Raw genomic sequence first — 21,862 nt, forward strand, 5'->3', positions numbered from 1 at the left:
ACATGTCTTCTGACGAAAGTGGGGTTGGCTGCTAGGTTATGTCAGTGACAGTCACGTGTGTTCGCTCACATGGTGGCCACATAGCAAGTTTCAGAATCATTTGCAAGACAAATAATCTCAAGCTTGAGGAAGGTTGAGTGATTCTAAGATTAACAATTCAGCCCTAGAACACAATATCATACTTAGCAATTCACATCAGTATTTTTGACTTGCTACATGTTTTTAGTCACAACAACATGAATCATTATTCACTGTAATGTAGTAGTCTGATGTTAAGCTATTTATAAATGACCTGTCAAACTAATTGGGGTCTGAGCATTTGTCTTTTTTATAAGTTGGCAGTGAGCTTTGTCGGGGAATGGATCAAAGATCATGTCCACAGTTAAATTACAATGTCATAACATGTTGTAGGACTTTATTTTGGACCCCTGGAGGTCGACAAAGCCCATCAGTGGAATTGGATGGACAGTGCTGTACTCCGGGCTCATGTTTGTTGGGCAGGCTCATTGGACTGCATGCCATCATTTTGATATAGTCAGCCAAACGTCTGTGAAGATTCTCAGTAATCCAGGAGAGGTTATCTGGAAGCCGAGTCATGGACAACTGGACACTAATTTGTAAATCTGTGGAATTCGGCCAACTTTCCTCAGACTGAAGAAGCTTGTATGAGTAGTGAAACATTTCAAACCAACAAGTCCAGTTGGCATGAATCCGCTTCCAGATAGTCACTATTTCTTTTGGCTCCATTCTAAGCATTTCATTAGTTGAGAGGCCATGCACAGGATGAATCTACAGGATTTGATGCATGAAGGGCCAAACCCCACAACCACTTCGTTCATGTTAACAGACGGGGGAGCCATTGTCTCACATGTAGCTTAGTAGTTCTTTAACTGTTGCCCCCTCCACCCCCCCACACTCAAAAGCACATAAACTCTAAGAATATTTCACCACTACTGTCAATGTTTGTTTTGTTAAGTGTGCTGCTATTAAACAAATCTGCAATTTTTAAATTTAGCACGATGAGTCTCAGGTGTTTAACATGACAGCAGCGGTCACTTTCCTTATCATCAATGACGCACATAAAATGCCAAAAGCTTTTTTAATTTTTATCACCTTATCGTAACTTTTTGTTTGTTAAAATGAAAAAGAAAAAACAAAAACTAGGCCACAATTCATTTTTTTTTTTCAAAGCAGGGCTGTTTAGCAGACCCTGTTGCACACAGGCCCAACTATGTAAATCTGGTGGCGCACGCATGGCGCACAAAGCCAAAGATAGAGTAACAAATCAGGAATTTCCCTCCTGCCACTCCTGAGAGCGCAGGAGACGACAGAGGTTCAGGATTAAGCGCTTCTCCTCGGAGAGGAAAAGGCGAGCGGCAGCTAATGTGCCTTATTTATTTATTTGTTTTTTTAAATCAAGATTATCATCAGTCGACGGGTTTTCAGACGCGTTGTGTTGGAGGAAAAAGTTTTTTTTAGCCATATTATGAATCGAAAACCGTCAGCTTTGCTTTTATAATGGCACATGTTAGAAACTTTAAAGGAATAAACAGCCCTCCGCATGAGAACAAGGTTTCTGAAGCGTGCTGTGATTTGTGATTGAGTTTTGTAACTTTTACGCAGCTGCTGCTTGTCGCTGGTCACTTTTTTTTTTTTTTTTTTTTTTTTTTTTGATGCTGCATGAGTCTGGAGGACGTAGGTGGTGACAAGACTTTAAAAAAAAAAAACCTCGAGGACTCAAGGATTTATTACTTCTAAAGTAGATGCATCTGGATTATGCACTTGAAAGAAGCCGGAGTGTTCAGAGGACAGTGAAAAGCCACCGTCGTTACTTTTTGGAAAAGTGAAAACGGAAGAAGGATGCTGCTGCTTGTACAATGGAAGTGAAGACCTCTTTAGCTGTTGTTGCGGTGGTTTGTCTCTTCTTTTGCTCCTGTTTCAGCCAAGAACTCAACCCGAAGGGCAGGAATGTGTGCAGGGCACCTGGGTAAGGATCGCTGCTCACTGGTTGTTCATGCAGCTCAGTTAGTTTGCATGAAAGTTTTATCCTTGTGACATTTCGGCCTCATTCTCCCTCATTTCAGGATGCGTTTTCCTTTTAAACAGCCCAGTCGGATAAAATAATGCATGAAAATGAATGCAACCATAGTTTTAAGTATTTTCTTTTTATGCATTTGCTTGAAAAATGCGTTTCACAGTTGTGCGCACAGGCTCATAACGTGATCAGACATTTTTGCAGTGCTGCCCTCAGCTGTTCTCACTTAAGACGGAGTGAAACAGTTGTTCACTGAACCTTTACTGGTTTTAATGTGAAGAACATTAAAAGCAGCCACTGCTGTTCGATGTATTACTTCACGCTGGCCTCCTTCTTTCCAACATAACGTGTCCCCAGTCTGCTGGAGGAGGAGCCCATTGAGGAAATCAGCCACACAGATGTGTACATCTGGAGCAGGAGTGTTCTCATGGCGGAGCAGGGGGGGGCGCTGTTTGGGACGTTCAAGTCATTTGTGGCGCCTTCACACACACTTGTTACTGACGTTTTTGGGGATTTTGGGAAAATATAGTCTCCAATATAAAATCAAATAGGCTCTGTGAAAAGTAATAGCATAATCAGGCAGCTCCCTCTTGAAGGTTAAGGTGTCCATAAAGCATTTCTCAGTGACCTTTGGGATTTAACCTGTGGATGTGTGGCTACTGGTGAAAAAGAAAAGTCCACAATTGCTGACTGCAGCATCCAAGCTTGTTGGAGAGATGATCTATGAATTTCAATACCGTGGTAGACAAGAAGCTGTGCAAATGTAGTGTAGGACTCATCCGGTAATCCGCTACGAAAGCGTGACGAGAAATCATGTGCTTCCACTTTATTGAAGTACTTCTTTTCTTGTAATGTTTCCTGTGCAGCCAAAGTTTTCAGAGCAGAACTGACAATGGCTTATCTGAAACGCCACACGCTGCCTTTTTTTTATTCCTATGCTGTCAGAATGAAATGTAAAACTAACATGGAACTGCTCTTCAAAAGTTGAAGTTGCACTATCGCCCTGTTTATTTTCCTTCTCTTAACGTGAACAAACAGCCTATTTTTCTAATGAGTTGAGTTTTTAGTGTGATATATAGCGCTGGCCTCCACATTTCTACAAGTTTGACATTTTGCCCTCCTCCTACTATTGAGCATTCATTACAGTGAACTCTTCACTCACCGCTCACTTGTTTTTCCCATTATGCTCATATTGTTTTTATTTTTTCTAACTTGAATCATATGAATAGAAGGAAGTAGTCCAGCATTTATCATCACTAGTCAGCATTTCCAGTATGTGCCCTTGTACAACAAAATCAGCAGATAATCCAGCTGGAACTTTAGTACATGTTAACTTGACTGTTTGATGATGCCTTCAACACTCATTGTTCACCAAGGGATGTTTTAAGCACTGAAAACAGCAAAACAGCAGCTAGTGAGGAGCTTGGCAGAAGCAGTTGGTACATTCTTCATATAATGATGAAGGGCGAACAGCAGTGCAGCTTTGCTTCAAAATTAGTGCTACATAATGATGAATGTAAGCCTTCTTCTTGAACGCTGACGGTGACTGGCCGTTTGTTTAAAGTCAACAACGTTCAACTCTATACGTGTTGACTGGAATTTGTCAAAATCTGAAGCACCGCTGCTGCTAAAAGTGACTTCCAGAGCCATATTATGTACATAAAGTGGAAAAGTGAAAGCACACAGAGGCTAGACCTGTGGTCTCTACCGCATGCCTATTTTGGCAGGATAAAAAACAGCATTGCTCCCTGCTCACTGACTGAAAGCAAGCTGCCATCTTCAAACGTTTTAGGGGATGCTGACGTGTTGCAGGGGCCCCACGGAGGTCACAGGCATGGGAGGAAGAGGAGACACATCTGTCCTTTCCTGACAGGAGTAAAATTTGTCAGCAAACTATTGTCTCTGAATATTCACACTCCTTCTACTTCCCCAAAGCCAGAGGAAAGCCGGCCTTTTCTTATAAGCTGTGTAAATTCAGGGGCTATCCGCTTGTAGTTACTGCATATATGAATGCATGTGTATGAATGACCCATATTCAGATAATTATACAACCATGTGCTAAGCATATGTGTCATGTACAATGCATCTTTGTAAAATTTGGCATCACCCACATGAAGAAGAACTGTGAGATCAAAGAGGTATGAGTTGGGAGTGGACGCTGCTGCTTCGATACGTATTTGTTTTACTGTGGTTCACTTGGGTGCTTCTTCTCCCCCCTTCTCATTCTGAACCTGTACTATTTCTTTACAGGTCGTCAGGATTGGTGTGCTGCAGTGGATGGGGGCAGCTAGGGGCTGAATGCCTGACACGTATGTAACAAACTAAGTGCTAACATTCATCAGTATATGTTATTGTGCCAGCCAGTGGAATAATATGCCCTATTTATCTTCACCCAAGCTCTCTGTGAAGGCAACTTCACCTGCAAGGAAAATGAGGTGTGTGTCAGGCCGAATGAATGTCGCTGCCGTCATGGATACTTTGGAGCTAGCTGTGACACAAGTAAGGGATTTGATACATTTCTATCAACATTTTTTTAAATTTCTTTGCTTTGGTTTACAACCAAAACTAATTTGTATATGTTAGCATGCAACCTCCTTAAACCAAGGTGGTGTTAATGTTAAACATAGCTGCTAAACATGTTAGCAGCACATGGGACAAATCAGAAGTTTCTCTGCCTGGTTTCTGATTACAGTATTGTTGTTTAATAGAGTGTCCAGCCCAGTTCTGGGGTCCTGACTGCAAGGGGAAATGTAATTGTTACCCCAATGGCCAGTGTGATGACTTGACCGGCGAGTGTACCTGCAATCACAATCGTTGGGGACCGAACTGCGAGAACCCATGCACATGCCAAAAGGGCAAATGTGACCAAGAAACAGGCAAATGCACATGTCACCCTGGCGTCTGGGGTCCCCAGTGCAACAACAACTGCTACTGCAGCATCAACTCTGTGTGTGATGCAATGACAGGGCGTTGTCTGTGCAACCCAGGATGGATGGGGAGGAATTGTGCGCTCCAGTGCAACTGTAACAATTCACCCTGTGAGCAGTTCACGGGACGTTGCTTGTGCAGAGAGAGGATGTGGGGCGCACGTTGTGACCGATACTGTCAGTGTGTCCACGGCAAGTGCAACCAGGCTGATGGCTCGTGTACCTGCACACCGGGGTTCCGTGGGAAATTCTGCAAGGAACCGTGTCCTGCTGGATTCTATGGTCAAAACTGCAGGAACAGGTGGGAGACAAAAGACCAGACCACATGTACCAAGCACACAGGAAACAGGCAGTTTTACAGATACCTAATCCTGTTCAGTTCCCTTGTCTGATCCATATTAGGGTGTGATTTTGTGGTTTTAATAGGAAATACGATGTGATTTATTCTGCAGCTGATACTAAATAAATACTAAAATATCTGAACATGTTACTTAATGGAGCAACAATAAAGTGTGATTTGGGAGTTGGTATTCACATTATCTCATAATCATCAGCGAACATGTAAAAGCGATTTACGTTAAGTGCTTTACCTTCCTTGGACCAAGCAGTTCTCATACGATGCAGTCGCTATAAACCCAGAAGATCACAGAGTTCAGTTTTCCTCTCCATTTTTTAATGATCATTACAGCAACAATTTCAAGTATGCAAATACAGATGTTTTTCATTATGACTCCTCTAACTGTTTCATTGCATTTAGATGAGCCAGAGGGGTTTTGTGCAAACAAGTTCAAGGATGAGAATTCTTTTTCTGTCTCCTTGGCTGACCCCAGGTGTGGGCACTGCAAGGGCCAGCAGCCCTGTAAGGTGACAGAGGGACGCTGCATCACCTGCGACAGAGGCTGGAATGGAACCCGTTGCGATCAGCTCTGCTCCAAGGGCTTCTTTGGCGAAAACTGCCAGGAAGTGTGTCCCACCTGTAAAGATGGTCACCACTGTGATCCCATTTATGGCAAATGCTCTCATTGTAACCCTGGCTGGATAGGGGACAGGTAAGAAAACACACAGTAAAACCTGGAAATATGCAAAAACACCAATCAAACCTTTTTTCCCCAAAGAGCCTTATCATTGCCAGCATTTACTTGAAAATGCCCGTAATCACGACGTTCCTTCTGTGCTCCATAGGTGCGAGGTGCGTTGCCCCAATGGCACGTACGGTGAGAACTGTGAGAACAACTGCAGCCACTGTTTCAACGGCATCTGTCATGTGGTCACTGGAGAGTGCCTGTGTGACCCGGGGTTTTATGGGACCTAGTAAGTCATAATACACGTCATACCCAAAAAACTGATGTGTAAGACCTGAGCAGCACACAGGATTGATGCTTTTCGTAGTACATTTGGCCACAGGCTGATTTATCTTGGGAACTGAAGGGCTACATTTTGAGGCATGTTTTTAAAGATAATGTTAAAGCACACTGAAACAGAAAAGTGAAAATTCTCTTAAACTCATAAAGCCCCTTTCTCTTTTTTCGTGGCCCATTTTACACATCTGTCATTTGGAATAAACATTAAACAGATGTTGTTTTTGTCTCTTCTCTGTGCTCAAGCTGCAATATGACCTGTCAACCTGGCCAGTATGGAGTGAACTGCAACCAGACCTGCTCTTGCCATGACAAGAACTGTGATCCTGTGTCTGGTGCCTGCTATCTCCGTAGGAAAACATTCAGTTTTTTAAGAGCAGTCACATTCTTTGTGGTTACGATGTTTTCTGTAATTCTTGTTTTTTCTAAATAACTTGTCCTTTCTAAGACAAAACAAATGTTTCTTTTCTTGTAACCTTTTTGACTCTGTAAAAGCTGTCTAAAAAGCCAAATTCCTCTTGTGCTGCATGAGTATTAAATGTCTAATAGTTGGCTGTACCCTCTGAATACCAACAAACACATCTATTCAGGTCAGTGTGTGTAGTGGGAGCGTTAACGTAGCAGGGCCTTGATAGTGTTTCCAGACCCAGAGCAGTGTCCTTTTTATGGCTGTGTTTGTTGGCTCTGGTCATGTCCAGCCAGAGAGCGAGAGGAAGAGAGAAACAGAGAGGGAGGGAAAGGAAGACGAAATAAAGTGGGGGATGGAAGAAAGAAAAAGAAAAAGAAAACTTGGAATGGAGGCAAAGGGGAGAGGAGGAGAGGAAAAATTAGATGAGAATAGTCTGGAAAGAGACGATTTGAGGCTGACAGAGAGGATAGCAAGGACGCAAAAGGTAGCAGGGATTCTGTCCAGTGAGCGTAATGGGAGGTGGCAGAATGGTCAGTGATACCATTAGATCCTGTCACATTTCCCTTCCAAAATCAACAGTGACAGCATGGCACACCCAGACTGCCCAACACTCATCTTACCCTTATGTGAAAGTGTCACTCACCTGCACTTACCTCTTAAGAATGTTGTAAAGTGGGGGTGAGTGGAGGAAGTTCCTTCAGGAAGGGCAAGTGATCCAATGTTAAGAGGCAGATAAGATTTATAGTGAATTGTATGTTCAATGTGTACATTTCAGCCAGTTCAGTCTCATTTCCTCTTTTCTTCATGAATATTGATTATTAAACCATACTTCATCTGCATCTCATCTTTCAGAGCCCAACCAGCGGATGGGTGTGATCGCGGCTGGAACCCTGGTCTCCTTTTTATTGATTGTCCTTCTCTCGCTGCTGTGCTGCTGCTGCTTGTGTCGACACAAAGATGACCACAAGTGAGTGACAGATAGGGCTCTTTGCAGCAGAGGGCCATGATGGGGGGCTTCTGTTTGCTAGGTGGTTATGAGAATTGATTGTTCAGTGAGATTGTTAAATGAATAAATGCATAGAAATTGCAGTAGTGCTTTTGCATATTGACATTTCGGCAGCAATGTGAGCAGCCCCAGAACCCTCAAAAGAGGCACAGGGCCAGGTATAATATGCCTGTTTTAAATGATTCATTTGGATTTCCAATGTGTCATCCCTTTTTCAATCCTAACCAAGACAACTCTACCAACAGCAAAAAAGCCAAGCGGATCCTGTGTGGACGATTCAGCCGAATCAGCACTAAACTTCCCCGTATTCCACTGAGGCGACAGAAACTGCCCAAAGTAGTCGGTAAGCCCCAAAACTCTTTCTCATATCTCACCACGGTGCTGCCAGAAGTTGCTGTATTTTATGTAATCTTTCTCTCTGGTGCTTGTACAACAGAGCCTGCTAAAGCCGCGTCATTCTTAACTTTAACAGCTAGTGCACAATTAGCACCAGGCATGAGTGTAATGATATTCAGAGTTTGATATACAGCACAATGGAGCTGTCAAAGAATAAAAAAATCGTGATTTCAGTGACTGTTAATGTTGTAAATGTCTCCACTTCAACACAGCAGAGACAATGACAGCGATGAATGGCAGTCACAGTGAGCACTACCTTAGTCTGCCTGTTAGATGATGAATAGGGTTGAAAAGTGTATGGTGGCTGCCAGGCGAGTATGGGGTTTCATTTGAAAGGAATGCACTGGTTTTAGAGCCCCTTATTATTCTTGGCACCCTCAGATGCCATGTGTTCATATTATTACAACCCTAAACTTGGTCTTTTTTCTTCCCGTTTTCTTTACTTGTTTCCATCATCTTCTTCCCCAAGAAAATTTTTCTTGGGCTGAGGAGGAGGCTGTGTTATTAAAAGAAGGCCAGTGGTCGTCGGTGGCGGGGGGGCTGGGGTGGTGGTGAGTGACACGCTATCAAAGGCCACACTGTTTGGTTGGACGCTGCAGTTCTGCTGCTGCATGCGGAGGTCTCGTGGTGTGTGACAGATCTGTCTGCGACCCCAGTCTCGTTTTATTGTAGACGGAGCAGATATGCTGATCTTTTAGATTCCGTCGCAAACATGACTGTTTTTTTTAAGTACACAATTATATATGTTTATTTTTTCAAAGTCAAAGTATAAACAGTTATGTTGACCCTGTGAGGTACAGTATAATGTTATATTACTTTGTAAGACTGTCATGTATATTTGTATTGTGTTTGTTTAGTAATTTATTGTTTAGGATATTAATACTGTTTCGCTAACAACAGTTATATCAGACAGAATATAGAGGTGACAGAAATGCTTGATCAATTACTCCACTAACATAGCATTAATTTACTATAATTTCCATGATTTATTGATCGTTATTCAGCCAAAAGCATTTCTTAATATCAGCTTCTAAAATAGGACAGTTTGCGGTTTTTGTCTGATTTGATCATGATTGAATGAATATATTGAGATTGTTGCTCAGTTACAACAAGTAAGTTAAAGATGTCAACTTGAGACTTGGAACTTGTGATGGGGGGTTTTTTGGAGACCTAATTGTCACTCGATTGGTTGGTGTTACTTCACTTCCTAACTGTGCTGTAGCTGAATCGTTGCAATTTGATGCTGTAAAAGAGGCCTTTATAGTCAGCGTGGTGTGGAAGGGGTTAAAGCATAATGACCTGGTTTCGTTTCCATGTCTAAACAGCATGTGCTCTTCAGCTATCCAGCAAATGATTTAAGCTGTAACTGTCTGCGTTTTATGGCTCAGTTCAAAATATAGGACTGGGACAGTGAGCGTTGTCTTTGTCATGGCAGTGTGAAATGTAAATATGCCTGTAGAGAACATGACTACATTACGCAATGCACACTATTTATATAAAAAACTAAATCTTGGTAAACAAATAACATGCTTATTAACATTTTCTGTAAAGATACTGGTATGTGTTTTCACTTCGAGCAAAGGTTTGAGGCTGTTACAGTAAATAAATAAATGAATAATAATACACAAGAGTATCAGCATGTATCCACCATGTATCAGCCTGGTTATGGTCTCTTTAGTCTTTCCTGGCTGATTTTATTCAAATCTTTGCTATTATGCCACTCAGCCACTCTGGGCTACCGACAGGAGCGTGGTCTGCCGACATTTAGAAACTCTAACTCTGACTGGGGCTACACACTCCTGCACACCCACATTCCAAAGGGGGCCCAAAGGGGCTGGAAACAGGAAGTGGTCAAATTTACCCTAGCCCATGTCAGAACTGTGATTTATCCACACTAGGGTCAGTGGCAACAGATGTGGCAAGACAAAATGATGATGAACAGGGGTGAACCAGAGGAGGAAGACACATTTGGTGTATTTACACACACTGTCACCTAGTCATGTCTGCCACCATTCCTTGCATCCCCTGTGTCCAGCAGCTTCCCTGTGGGCGACTCCTGCGAGTAACGCCACCTGTTTTGTTCATTTTTATTTATCCTGTGAAAGTTGGCTGGAGCTGCATGTGTGTTTGCAGTAACACACTACTTCACACGCATGCAGCTGTGAGTCACATAATAAAATGTTCTCACAGTCTAAAGTTAAGTGCACGAGTTTAGATGAATAAAGAGAAATAAATCAACTTGATCTGTAAAAGTGGATCCAAAAGTGTATAAAGCTATAGCCATATATATTTATTGATAAAAAATGATTGTGGTCTACAGTCTCTCTCAGTATATATGTCTAGTTGATTTAGATTCTTCACTCTGACACGGATTATTTCTTATTCATCAAACAGTATCAACTAACATTTCCTTTTTATGCCCAGATTTCCACAGCTGGACCAGACATTTGAACTAGCAGTCATCTTAGTCTGGCCCAGCTCTTTAGACCCTCGACTGTCACTGCTTCATGTCTGTAAATGCATCCCCCCACTGAGCAACTGTGGTGGTGGATTGCTGCAGCTGTGACGTGTCAATATTGCCCTGTTGTGCATTGGCCTACACGTAGGAAGGCTGGACAGTGGCATCCAGTCCTTGTAGAACCACGGTCTGTTGGGAGCAGCTTTCAACGGCAGCAGTTGTTCATCACTTCATACAAATAATGTAACAAAATGCCCATGTGCTAGCTTGTTGGCTAGATTAACAGTCTTTGCATAGGTTAGCTGCTCCACATTCCTCAGTCCCTCAGAGCATTTGCCTATCTGCCTGCTGCTGCACAGTAATGACCTTTCAAGGGCAAAAGTGCTGGCAGAGTGGACACAACACATACAGTACTCTATACTATGCATTTGCTGAATTATTTCTCTTCATTGGCTTTGGGCAAACTCATTTTTTATATAAATAAAGTTCTGTAAACAGTATCTTGTTAATTTATTATATTCATAACAAGATAAGTTGTATAGTCAGTCCAGTCAGAATTGTAGTGCCATGTTAGACTATACAGTTGTTAGACTACAGTCCAACATTACTTACGCATAGAAATAAATAGAGATCCAGATGGTATTATTCTGGTAAACAGGATATGTTTAAATAGTCACATAAATTGGGTAGTTCCCTTTACTCTTATGTCTAAAACCCGTGTTATTTGTGGTCTTTGTTTCTTCTTTTACACACATCTGTACTTGCTTATTGTAGACATGTTGCACCTGTGTTAATATTATCCACCCTTCGAGCAACAGAAAGACATTAGTCTCCCAGACTTCAGAAGTTTAGATCTTGTTTGGGAATTTTAAGAAATAATGTTTTATATCAGTGTAACAATAAATATTAATGACTTATATTATAAACAGATCTTTCATCTGGGGCAGTAAGTGGAAGCTAAAATATGGGATTTAGAAAACAGCCTTAGATTAAACTCAGCAGCTTCAAGGAAGAAACAAATCAGGATCCTTGAAAACTGCTTTGTACAAACATGTCACACATACACATACACAGACGCATGCCCTCTGCGGCCCACTTCTGATTTGACTAAAACTAAATCTGGTTGTTATTTGAGAAAATGCTGAAAGCAAGAGAGGCACAACAACAAGTCACAAGTTAAGAGGCAGACAGATGGACATGTGAAGCAAGGACTAAACATCAGAGTGGGTTATAATGAAGAACAAACCACCCAGTTGCACTTAATGCTGAGAGAAACTTTACTGAATAGATCATCTGCTGACGTTATACTCCATACATACTACATTTATTGTTAGGATCAAGATTTTCTTGATTTTCTTATATTTGTGTATGTGTATGCATATCAAACACTAACAAAAGAAGATGATAACATTACAGACCAAATGCAAAGTAAATACATGTTAAAAACATAAATAGTCAAATAGCAACAGATAATGAGATAGGATTTCTAGGGTTGTGCTAAGATGTCTAGAATCCTGGTACCGTTTGGGTATTCATTGCATGGAGGGTTTATCTAAGGTCTAAACAAACAGATGGACCCATGTTTTATAAAACATGTAAACAGGAGCATCTGATGTGGTCGGTCATGTCAAGTTAACGCCCAGTGCAGTTTAGGCCAAAACAGTTCATGCCAGATGGGAAGATCAACCGCAAGTATCCCTCAGAAACCACAGCTGTCCGGAGACTGAAGGGTCAGCAGAATGCTGCAGTGTCTGAAGGAGAGGAAGGAAGATGGAGAGAGCAAGAGCGAGACAGTTAGAGAAACATGACTTGACCTACATATCGTTGAGGGAGCACATTCAGTGGAATTTCATGGAAAAAAAAAACATTTGTCACTGATTTTGGTTAACTTCGAAATACTAGGAAAGTCTGGAATAAGAGATGACGTGATAATAACACTATAATAGTTTAAGCAATGTGGCTCTTTATTGGTTTATCAAATATTGACCATATGCTTTTGCTGTGGCGACACATTTTCAGATATAACAGCTACATTATGCCAAGCTAAGTTCAGCTTGCTTTTAAAGCCTTTTTACTTTACATTTCACTTTTGCGCTTTTTTATTTTTATAAAAATAAAATAGAATTGAATTGAATTGAATTGAATTAATTGGATTAGAGCTGAATTGTGTAGTCCTGTAGTGTCCGAGAAACCATATAATACATATAGTAGTGGATAGATATTAATAGAAATGATTGCTCGTCATTGACTATCTCTCTGTTCTGGTAATGTGAGTCACTTTGCTGACTTAGCATATAATGCCATAAGTTCTGCTTTGATAGACAAAGGAGGCTGTGTCTCATGTGTGTCTGTTATAGTGTTTTTGCTGTTTTCATTTAATTTTTTGCATACAACTATGGAAAACCTGAGTTGCTTAAGGCAACAAAATATAAAATATTGAACAGCTTACTGTATACATAAAATATCTACATTCATTATCAAATGGCAATAAGGTTGGAGTCTTTAGCAACTCACATGCAAAACCAATACAACTTCTGCAGGCTCACTTAAAAGCTGCAATTATGAGCGTGAGTGAGAACAGACTGTTGTTCTTGTAACATGGTACAGTACCCTCTGGCTGACCTTTTGGCTTCTGTGTTTGTTTTCTGTTCTCAGTAGCCCACCATGACCCAGAGAACACCTTCAACTGCAGCTTCATCGAGCCTCCCTCTGTGGCCGAGCAGAACTCCCCTTCCTCCTGGTCATCCCAGGAGTCTTTCTCTTCCTTTGAGAGCGGAGACGAGGGGCCAGTTTACTGTGTGCCCCATGAAGGTGAGTCATTGTCAGAATAAATAAAGATTTATTTATCTGGAATGACATGCAGATATCAATAATTTATGTCTGGCATGTAGGTCCACACACACACACACACACACACACGCTGATAGACACTTTTCTGAAGGGGCCCAGATCCCAATTGTGACACTGCAGCAAGTCTACCAATTTCTGTAAATCTCATTATGGAGATAGTTGGCGCTTTATCATATGCCATCTAGGCCCAGTTTTTCCTTTGGGAAAAGTAGAGTATAAACAGGAAATGGAAAAGTCAAGTCAGCATATGGCTTAAATCCAAACAATGACTAACTCCTTGATGTTTGGTGGAAAACACCCATTCCATCAGTTTCTATTCTGGAAATCTGACAATGCAAGTCAGGTTTTGTTTGGGTGGATATTTTGTTTTATGTGTGTTTGACTGATGTGTTTTTAGTGTTCTCTTAGTAGTTTGGTTGAGTTCTCATTCTCACCATAAATGGTTCAAAGGTCTTGAAACAATAGATTTTGAACAAAAAGCTCCAGGCACACAATAATTACTGTAAACATCATGAAAGGGTTTTGAATCGGAGTTGAACTGATAAGATCTTTTGCATTGGAGCTGCTCCAGCTCTCAAGTATGTGTATACAAATTAGCAAATAAAGTTGTACAAATATCACTCTTTCAGTAATGTGTGGGAGTGTTTTTCTGGTGAGAAAAAAATAATGTCTTTTACAGAGAAAGAATTAAATACTGTTATTTGTGAAGGTCATAATTGAGACACATTGTTTATAAGCTATGTAGTTTGTTCTCTATAAAAAAGGATTAATGGGAATGAATGTTTGAATATATTTTCCTTGTATGTAATAGTTAATTTTAATTTAATGGCAAAAATCCCTCCCTCTGTAATAAATGTATTTATTTATTAAATAACTAAATTAAATTACAAAAACATTGTTGTAATTGGTTATATGAATATATATAATTTAATGTTGATCTGCCAATGATCCACAGAATCTGTGAATGAGGGCAAAGAGAAGTGCAATACCAGCCCAGCAACAGAGAAGCCAGAAGTCATCCCCGATGAAGAAGATGCAGGGGAGTACACCTCCCTGAAAGACACCAGCATCACCAAACCAGAAGGCAGCGAACAGCCCCTGCTCAAATCCTCTGAAAGTGAAGGGTCCACCAGTGGTTCTGACTCCACGACTGCAGCACTCTATGCCCGCATCGCCCGCCTCTCCAAGCAGTCCAAGGAGGATGAAGGTAGTGGCAGGGACGTAGACAGCACTCCTACACCAGAGGCTAAACGAAATGGAAAGCCACCACCATCACCTGGCAAGCCCAAACCACGCCCACCAGACCCATCTACTAAGCCCAAGGTATCATGGATACATGGAAATACCACAGGGTCTCCCCTGCCAGAGCAGCAGGGGCAGGGAGGGATAAAGGCACTTGTTGTGCCAAAGGAGAAAAAGAGAAACTCCAGCGATGGTTCGGTCAAGAGTGAAGAGAGGCAGAAAATGAAGGAGAGGAACCGTGAGCAGCAAAAGAAACAGGAGGGAAAGGAGGCAGAAACCAATGCGTCCCCCAGCAAACACAAACCTCTGCGAGGGAAAAAGTCTGGGGATGAGCAGAGCAGTCCCAGTCACATGGAGCACATCAATGGTGTTGTTCAGAATGCCCTTAAGAAGATTAGCAGCTTCCACAGCTCCTCATCTGAGAAAAAGAGTGCTGACAGTCCAAAGGAGACCGCTAAGGAGCCACCCAAGAGTCCCAAGGTCATCCATCCTCATATGAACTCTGAAGCTGCCACACTGCTGGCTGCTCAGCTCAAAGAGAAAACCCAAAGCATCAACAGGAATGAGGGGACCGGCCTTACGAAGACCAATGGTCTCTCCACACCCAAGGGAAACCGAGAAAAACCCACACCTCCTCAGAAAGCCAAGAGGACCCCCTCCAGTGGAATGGGCCAGCAGGGCTCCACAAAGCCCCTGCTCCCCACATCGAGCAGCCTCCAGAAGATGGTGGCACCGGTCACCACTGACCTTGGTACCCCTGAAACCAAGAGCCCGGAGAAGCAGGACTTGAACGGCTCAAGGGCGGGGGACCCAATGGTGGAGCCCCCACCAAAGAAAACTCCAATAAAAAAGCCACCCAGAAAGAAAGGCAAGGAGGGTACTTTGGATACGTCTGAAAGTAAAACACCCCAGCAAAAGACAGCCATTATGCCTCCACAGGTAGTGAAATAAGTGCTTTTAAAGACAAACTTGTGATGGATTTCCAAAGTACTGAAGTGCATTTGTTGGAAGGAGAAACATGTAGTTTTTCAAGGATTTTTTCTGTGTGAGTGTGCCGTGACTTCAGGACCAGTCTAAAATGAGAAATGCTTTTAAATCGAGGGGACAATTAGGTTGTATCGGTGAGTTGTATTGCAATGACCCCTATACACCATTGTATTACGTTTCAAGAGTCCTTTTTTATGTAACATCTATGTATCAATCTCACACCACAATCTGTGGCTAAGCCGGACACAACTGTGAGAACAGTGGTGCATAAACATAGTCCATAGTTCATTCATCTCTATTCCTCTGCAGCGTGTCTACCACTTAATTTATATACAATATGGATTGCTTTTCAGGTTGCATAACTGTAATTTGTTATGCAGGTGTCAGAAAATAGCTATTTTTTGTGTACGCTTTCCACAGGTACTGAAAAGAAATTCAGATTGACTCAGGATTGCCAGTTATATATTTTTATTGTGTTTATTTCATTTCAGTGGACCAACATGCACAGGTACAGTTCTGTACTTTAATACACACTAAATTAAATGCCATCAACAGTTTTTATGTCAGAGCAATTCTGCAGGTGAGGAACTACTTAAGTATTGTCAGGAGAACCGCTTTTACAGTTTGAGTGTGGTTTGGTGGAAACTTAGTCTTTAGCAAAGAAAACACATTTGTATTTTCTTCCTCCTTGTTTATCCAAGTTTCAAGACTAAATTAAACACCTACAAGTACACATGTTAAGCTACATTTAGGACATACTTGTCTTTCACACGCGCGAGTGAGTCACCTTTAATTTGTCGTTGAGCTTTACTGTTGGTTTCAAGGCTCTCCCATAGAGAATTAAAGCATGTAGCTTGCTTTTATCCAACTCTGTCAGACATGGTTTTGTTAAAGCCCAAACAAGCTCTTTGATCTCTCAGTAAAAGACTCTTTTTAAAACCTCTTTCATACTTCTGCTAACACCAAATCACCAGAATGTGCTCATACTGTACTTTTTATTCATTCAGCTAAACCACTATACCAAAAATGAAACCCCAAGATATCCAGTGTCCTCACTTCATGTCATACTTATAAATCACTTTAAACTAAGTTACTTTCTCTGTAATACAGCAACATCTGCAGTTTCCCTGTGCTACATTTAAGAAAACAAACTGTAGGACAATAAAAACCTGTAAATCGAATGCAATAGATGGTTTTGTTTAGATAATAACTGCCACTGCAGATTAAAGGAGGCTGTAATGTGTCTTGTTCTTACATTTTAGTTGAGAAACTAGGTCAATATTGGCACCTGAGATATTCTCATTTTACGAATTTGTTTATGCCATTGGGATATTGCGAGGACTGAAAAAGCTACATCAAAGATGTTTTGTTTTGTTTAAATTTTGCTTTAGGATAAGATTATAAAACTGAAATGGTACGGTACCTCAAGTGTTAAAGCTTGCCTCAACTGTGGATCGGTTTAAGCAAAAGAAGCTACTTGTTTCTGCCAACTTTGTGTTGATCCTAAAATAAGTAAAGGTTGTCGCTGGGGGACCTAAACTGAAATTATCCAGTTTGTCAAGACAGCAAAGCAGCTTTTATTTCAGTTATTGTTGGATACCTAAGCAATCAAAGCGTGAGCTCTAAAAAAAAAAAGGATGACAGGTTAACATATCCAACTAGTTGACATTCATTGGCATGTTTTGGGCCAAATACTTTTTTAACTGCTAATTTGAAGGAAATCTGTTGTTTGTATGTGTTTTTATCAAGGTACAACACATTTCTTTGGTTATTTTTTGACATTTTCTACTTGTATACATTGTGTACTTCTTATTATCTTTGTAAGCTGTGCTTATATGACCTTATTAGTTCTTCTGTTTTCCTTGGTGTCAATGAACTGGCTTTCATGTTGTGTTTGCTTCGTTTTTTGGTATGTTGCTTATTTTGGGCTCTGAAGCAAACCTACAGTTTGAGTACTTTCCTCCTGTAAAGTTTACATTGGCTTTGTAATTGTTCTCTGTTGATGTTATTGTTTGTGTAACACTTAACTGCATGACGCAGAGTGTAATTCTATGGCATTAATAACCGCACAGGAAATCTGTAACCTTCTCATTCCTTCCCATTGTTGTTACTGCCTGCCATAAAAATAACTACAGAAAGGATTGTACAATACTACTATGATACCACTGTCAAAGCATTTACATATACAGTACGTACTTAACATTGTGTAATTACTATGTGCAAATTTTTATCTGACTGGCCCATGCCTGTTTTTATAGGCATACCGTGCATTTTTCTGAAGAAGGGCCTGTAAAGCTGGCAAAACGTTAAAAACTGTAGGGCATCTTTTGTCTTCTGTGGTTTGTTTTTACACAGCTTTGATTTCCATTTGTATATGGTCATTAAATTGGTGTTTCCTCATTTACTTCTTTGGAATAAAAAAAGCAATACATGTAGCTCTACTTAAACCAGAACTTATCAATCAGTCATCTGTTTATCAATTTGCAATAACAACCATCATAATATTATTCACCAAGATCATCAGCAATAAGATGATAATGATATATTCAGCAATACAAAACACACATTTACTCTACAGAGATTAATTTGAAAGCTGATTGATATTTGACCTTTTCCTGTGACTCAGGGCTTCTGGGCTGCTGAGTCCCAGGGATGAAGCAGGAGTCCTGCAGAGTCGCTCAGTCACATTGGCTCTTCAAAAAGCCTAAGGGAACCAGGGGTCTGTTCATTTTGCTCCTTCAGCATGGGGAGACAAAGCTCCTTTCATGGGGATAAAAACAGTGGAAACTCTGTGCTAAAGAGTTAATCATGTGCTGCATTTTCCTTTGGTAGGGAGAAGAGGCATACGGCCAGGACAGGGCTGCAAGGCAATGAAGGAGAATAAATGGATAGATATAGGGTTGGATGACTAGGTCATGTGATGGGTAATTGGAAACAGAAGGTGAAACATCTTTGTTTTGGTGTATTCATTGCTGTACATACATGTTTGGTGAAGTGTTAAGTTGCATTGAATTTTATCATGGCTGTAGCCCGGTTTTGGACCTCATCACACACTCATTGAATGCCGCAATTTAGCCTTTTGTTGATAACAACCACTAACTGATTTTGTCCACGTGCTCAAGGGATTTTCCAAATTCTGAGACGTGAACTGCATTTTTTTAGTCACGCCAGTTGCTAATTAGACAACAATAGCATGCTAACATGCTTACAAGATGGTGAACATTTTAACTTGAACAAGACTAGCCCCTGCCAGTCACAACTAATGGATCACAACTTGATCTGAGAGGAATGTTGACACAACTGCCTCCATCTGCCCTTCCTTGCCTCGCAGATGGAGCAGAGTCTCAGCTGAACATACCAGCACATGTTTTCTGGATTTTCATCCCTGACAATGTTGTGGGAAAGTCACAACTTGGAAATGTGCATTGCATGTCACCACTGCACAGCTTTTCAAGATAAACTGTGTTGGTTGGACATGTGTACGACTTCTGATGGGTTTCTTAGAATGAATGAGGCCTGTGCAAGATTATGGAATTTGGCCTTTTCTTATCCCGCCTGCAGTGAGCTAAGAGTAGTATATCTCCTGTTTTACCGACTTGGTATTGAAGGTAAACGTGTTAAAGCTAAACTCACTTTGGTTCTACTGCATGAAAGAACAAAGAATCAGGATAGTATGGTCAAAAAGTCAGGGTTAGGAGTGTTGGAAGGGGGTTCAATGACATATTGGCTACCACTCTAAACATGACTTAGAGCTGGGGGTGCCCTCGCTGTGCCAAGTCTATAGAAACAGCAAGGCTTTAAAACTCGGGCCCTATGAGTCAGCCAAAAGGCCTGGACTCAGAAAACCTATTCCAGTCCCTGTTTCTATGGCAACAGGAACAGATTGGAACCACATCTGGTAGCCATTTCAGTCCCTGCAAGGAGAGGAAGAAAGAAATTTATGAGTGAGGGGGAAAAAGACAAATATTTTCTGCAATGCAAAGCAGAAAGAAAGTAGAGTCGAGTTACACTTGAAAGCGGCAGAAAATATTAATCCTACAGTGGACTTAGTCAAGAGCAGTTTTTTGATGCAAACGTAAGTTCGGGATAGTAGTTTAAGCTTTACGCCGTTCGAGCTGTAACCTTCATTCAGCTTCATCTTCTCTCCAGAGACAAAGACAATATGTCATGTGGTTAAAGAAATACTTTCTATGCAAATCACTTGATTTGTTTTCAAAGCCTATTGTTGGAATGCTTTTAGTGTTCATGACTTAGCAAGTTATTTCCTATGAAACCTCAATGTAACTGAGGGAGAGTCTGAGCTTTTGAGATATGCAGCTGAAGTAGCTTTTTATTCCGGTGCTCAAACCACCAACTGTTTCACAGTCTGTCATAAATGTGTGTCTGTTACAGCACGATTTCCTAAAATGCTTTAATTTCCCTGGTTGATTCATTGCATCAGACACGGCCAGAGGAGATTCGAAAATGCTGTTTTCGTCTCTTATCCCTGTTGACGCGCTGTCTGCGAGAAACGGTGTCTAATTGCAGTCCTCCTTACACGTTAAACGTTGCTTCTCAGCCCTGTGGAAATGCAGTAACTATGAAATGACATTTACTGGAAATCGAGCTAGTGCTTTTCTTGAGCCAAAACCACTGAGAACTGAGGTCAGCGCGCAACCAGAATGGGGAAGAGAAGCAGTGCCAGCATCAAATCTGTGTTTATAGATTTCCAGTGACATCTACTCACTAAGACTCATTTAAGACTGTCATTACAATAGACCTGAAACTCCCTTGCAGTGGCACGGAGCTAAAATAGCCCGCTCTTAATGCACAAATTAAGAGCAACCACACAGCAAGTCGACCTCCCAAACAGATGCTCAGACAAGCTGGTGAAACTGGGTCAAAGGAACCGAAGCTGAAGGAGCCTCCGTTTAGGATGGATAAACTTAGCGCTACTGTGCTAAGACTGAAAACTGTTCTTTACGTTAGTGGGACGCACTTTCCTGCACCTGTGAAATCTCAAATTACTACAAGTCGGACTGATGCGCTTTAACAGCAGAGCTTCTGGAACATTTCATTTCGTCTAGTTCTTCAAATGTGGAAATACAAACGAATATGAAAAGCAAGAAACACAATTAAGTCACTCTCTTTGCCCAGATGGAGATTCTGACTTTTTCTTTTTCTTTTTTCTTTCACATGGAGGGGTGTGCAAACAGTTGTCTGGGACTTGAAATTGCCCTGGATTTTTTCCCCTTTGTCAGCATAATTCTATGGAACGAGTGTACTAGGGGAGAGGATTTGGATGGCTAATAGAAAGCAGATCAGTCAGATGCTCTTTCTTTCTTCCTTTGTTTCTTTCTCTTTCATTCTTTTAAATCCTCACTCTTTCGTTCATGTTTTTTCTCTGTAACCTATTTTCCTTCTCCCTCATTCACCCCCTTCCTCCTTCTCCCCCCCCCGTCCTTTATTCCTTCGCACACCCGTCCATCCGCTATCTGTGCAGTAAAATGGGACTTCATAATGTGGCTTGAGGTTTCAGCTTTCACGTAATTCCACAGTCTGACCCAAAGTTGTTCTTTTTTTTTCCCTTTCTGCTTCTCACTCACTCCAACCTGGAGCAGCATAGAGAGAGAAAGAAAGAAAGAAAGAAAGAAAGCTACTGCCTTTTTTTTTTCCCAAATATTGGGACGGAAAATTATCACAAGACCAAATGTGTCTGCCCAATCCCAAGGAAAATAAGCAGATGGCTTATGTTTTCATGCACTGAACCCCGACTGTCCCGACAATCAGTTCTGTCTGTGACTGATGAACTGTAGCTTACAAGAGCTTTGTTGTTCGGAGACGTAAACTTTGAGTTCGGTTTTTGCCAAAAACTGTCACAGGAACACATGTTGATGAAGTTGAAGGTACTTGCCCTTAGCATGCAACAACATTTCCCCATTTTTCAAACTGCGTTGTTTTGCCTTATCATTTCTAATTTGTCTTTGTGATTCAGAGACCGAGTCGGGATTATTTACACCCTACTTATTCACGGCTTATTTAGTTAGCCACATTTTGATAACACCCTAAAAAAGCCAGACAAGTTGCCTTTACTTGTATATGGATGTACAGATATATTTACTGCACGCGGTTGCAGCGCGCTGGCATGCAGAGGGAAGTGTTAGCTGTATATTTATCATCACTGGAGCTGTGTGCTGTTGTGTACACGACCCTCA

At 41.3% G+C, this 21,862-nt stretch overlaps 1 protein-coding gene across 1 annotated transcript; it reads left to right on the forward strand.

The window, feature by feature from the left end:
* The first annotated feature begins 1,294 nt into the window (after positions 1 to 1,294).
* On the forward strand, positions 1,295 to 18,109 carry scarf2 (scavenger receptor class F, member 2). Its single transcript, XM_026343807.1, has 11 exons — positions 1,295 to 1,987; positions 4,286 to 4,344; positions 4,433 to 4,534; positions 4,744 to 5,263; positions 5,793 to 6,011; positions 6,145 to 6,273; positions 6,567 to 6,670; positions 7,582 to 7,696; positions 7,981 to 8,078; positions 13,245 to 13,400; positions 14,395 to 18,109. The coding sequence occupies exons 1-11, from the start codon at positions 1,878 to 1,880 to the stop codon at positions 15,630 to 15,632; spliced, it is 2,850 nt and encodes a 949-aa protein (XP_026199592.1). The 5' UTR covers positions 1,295 to 1,877; the 3' UTR covers positions 15,633 to 18,109.
* The last annotated feature ends 3,753 nt before the right edge of the window (positions 18,110 to 21,862 follow it).

Source organism: Anabas testudineus, chromosome 9 (genome assembly GCF_900324465.2).
Source record: "Anabas testudineus chromosome 9, fAnaTes1.2, whole genome shotgun sequence".
In the NCBI taxonomy this organism is placed as follows: domain Eukaryota; kingdom Metazoa; phylum Chordata; class Actinopteri; order Anabantiformes; family Anabantidae; genus Anabas; species Anabas testudineus.

Coding starts and splice junctions, on each gene's coding strand:
- scarf2 (XM_026343807.1), top strand. CDS start 1,878: ATGGAAGTGAAGACCTCTTTAGCTGTTGTTGCGGTGGTTTGTCTCTTC. Junction 6,671..7,581: donor GTCTGGTGCCTGCTATCTCC/GTAGGAAAACAT, acceptor CTCATCTTTCAG/AGCCCAACCAGCGGATGGGT. Junction 8,079..13,244: donor GAAACTGCCCAAAGTAGTCG/GTAAGCCCCAAA, acceptor TTCTGTTCTCAG/TAGCCCACCATGACCCAGAG.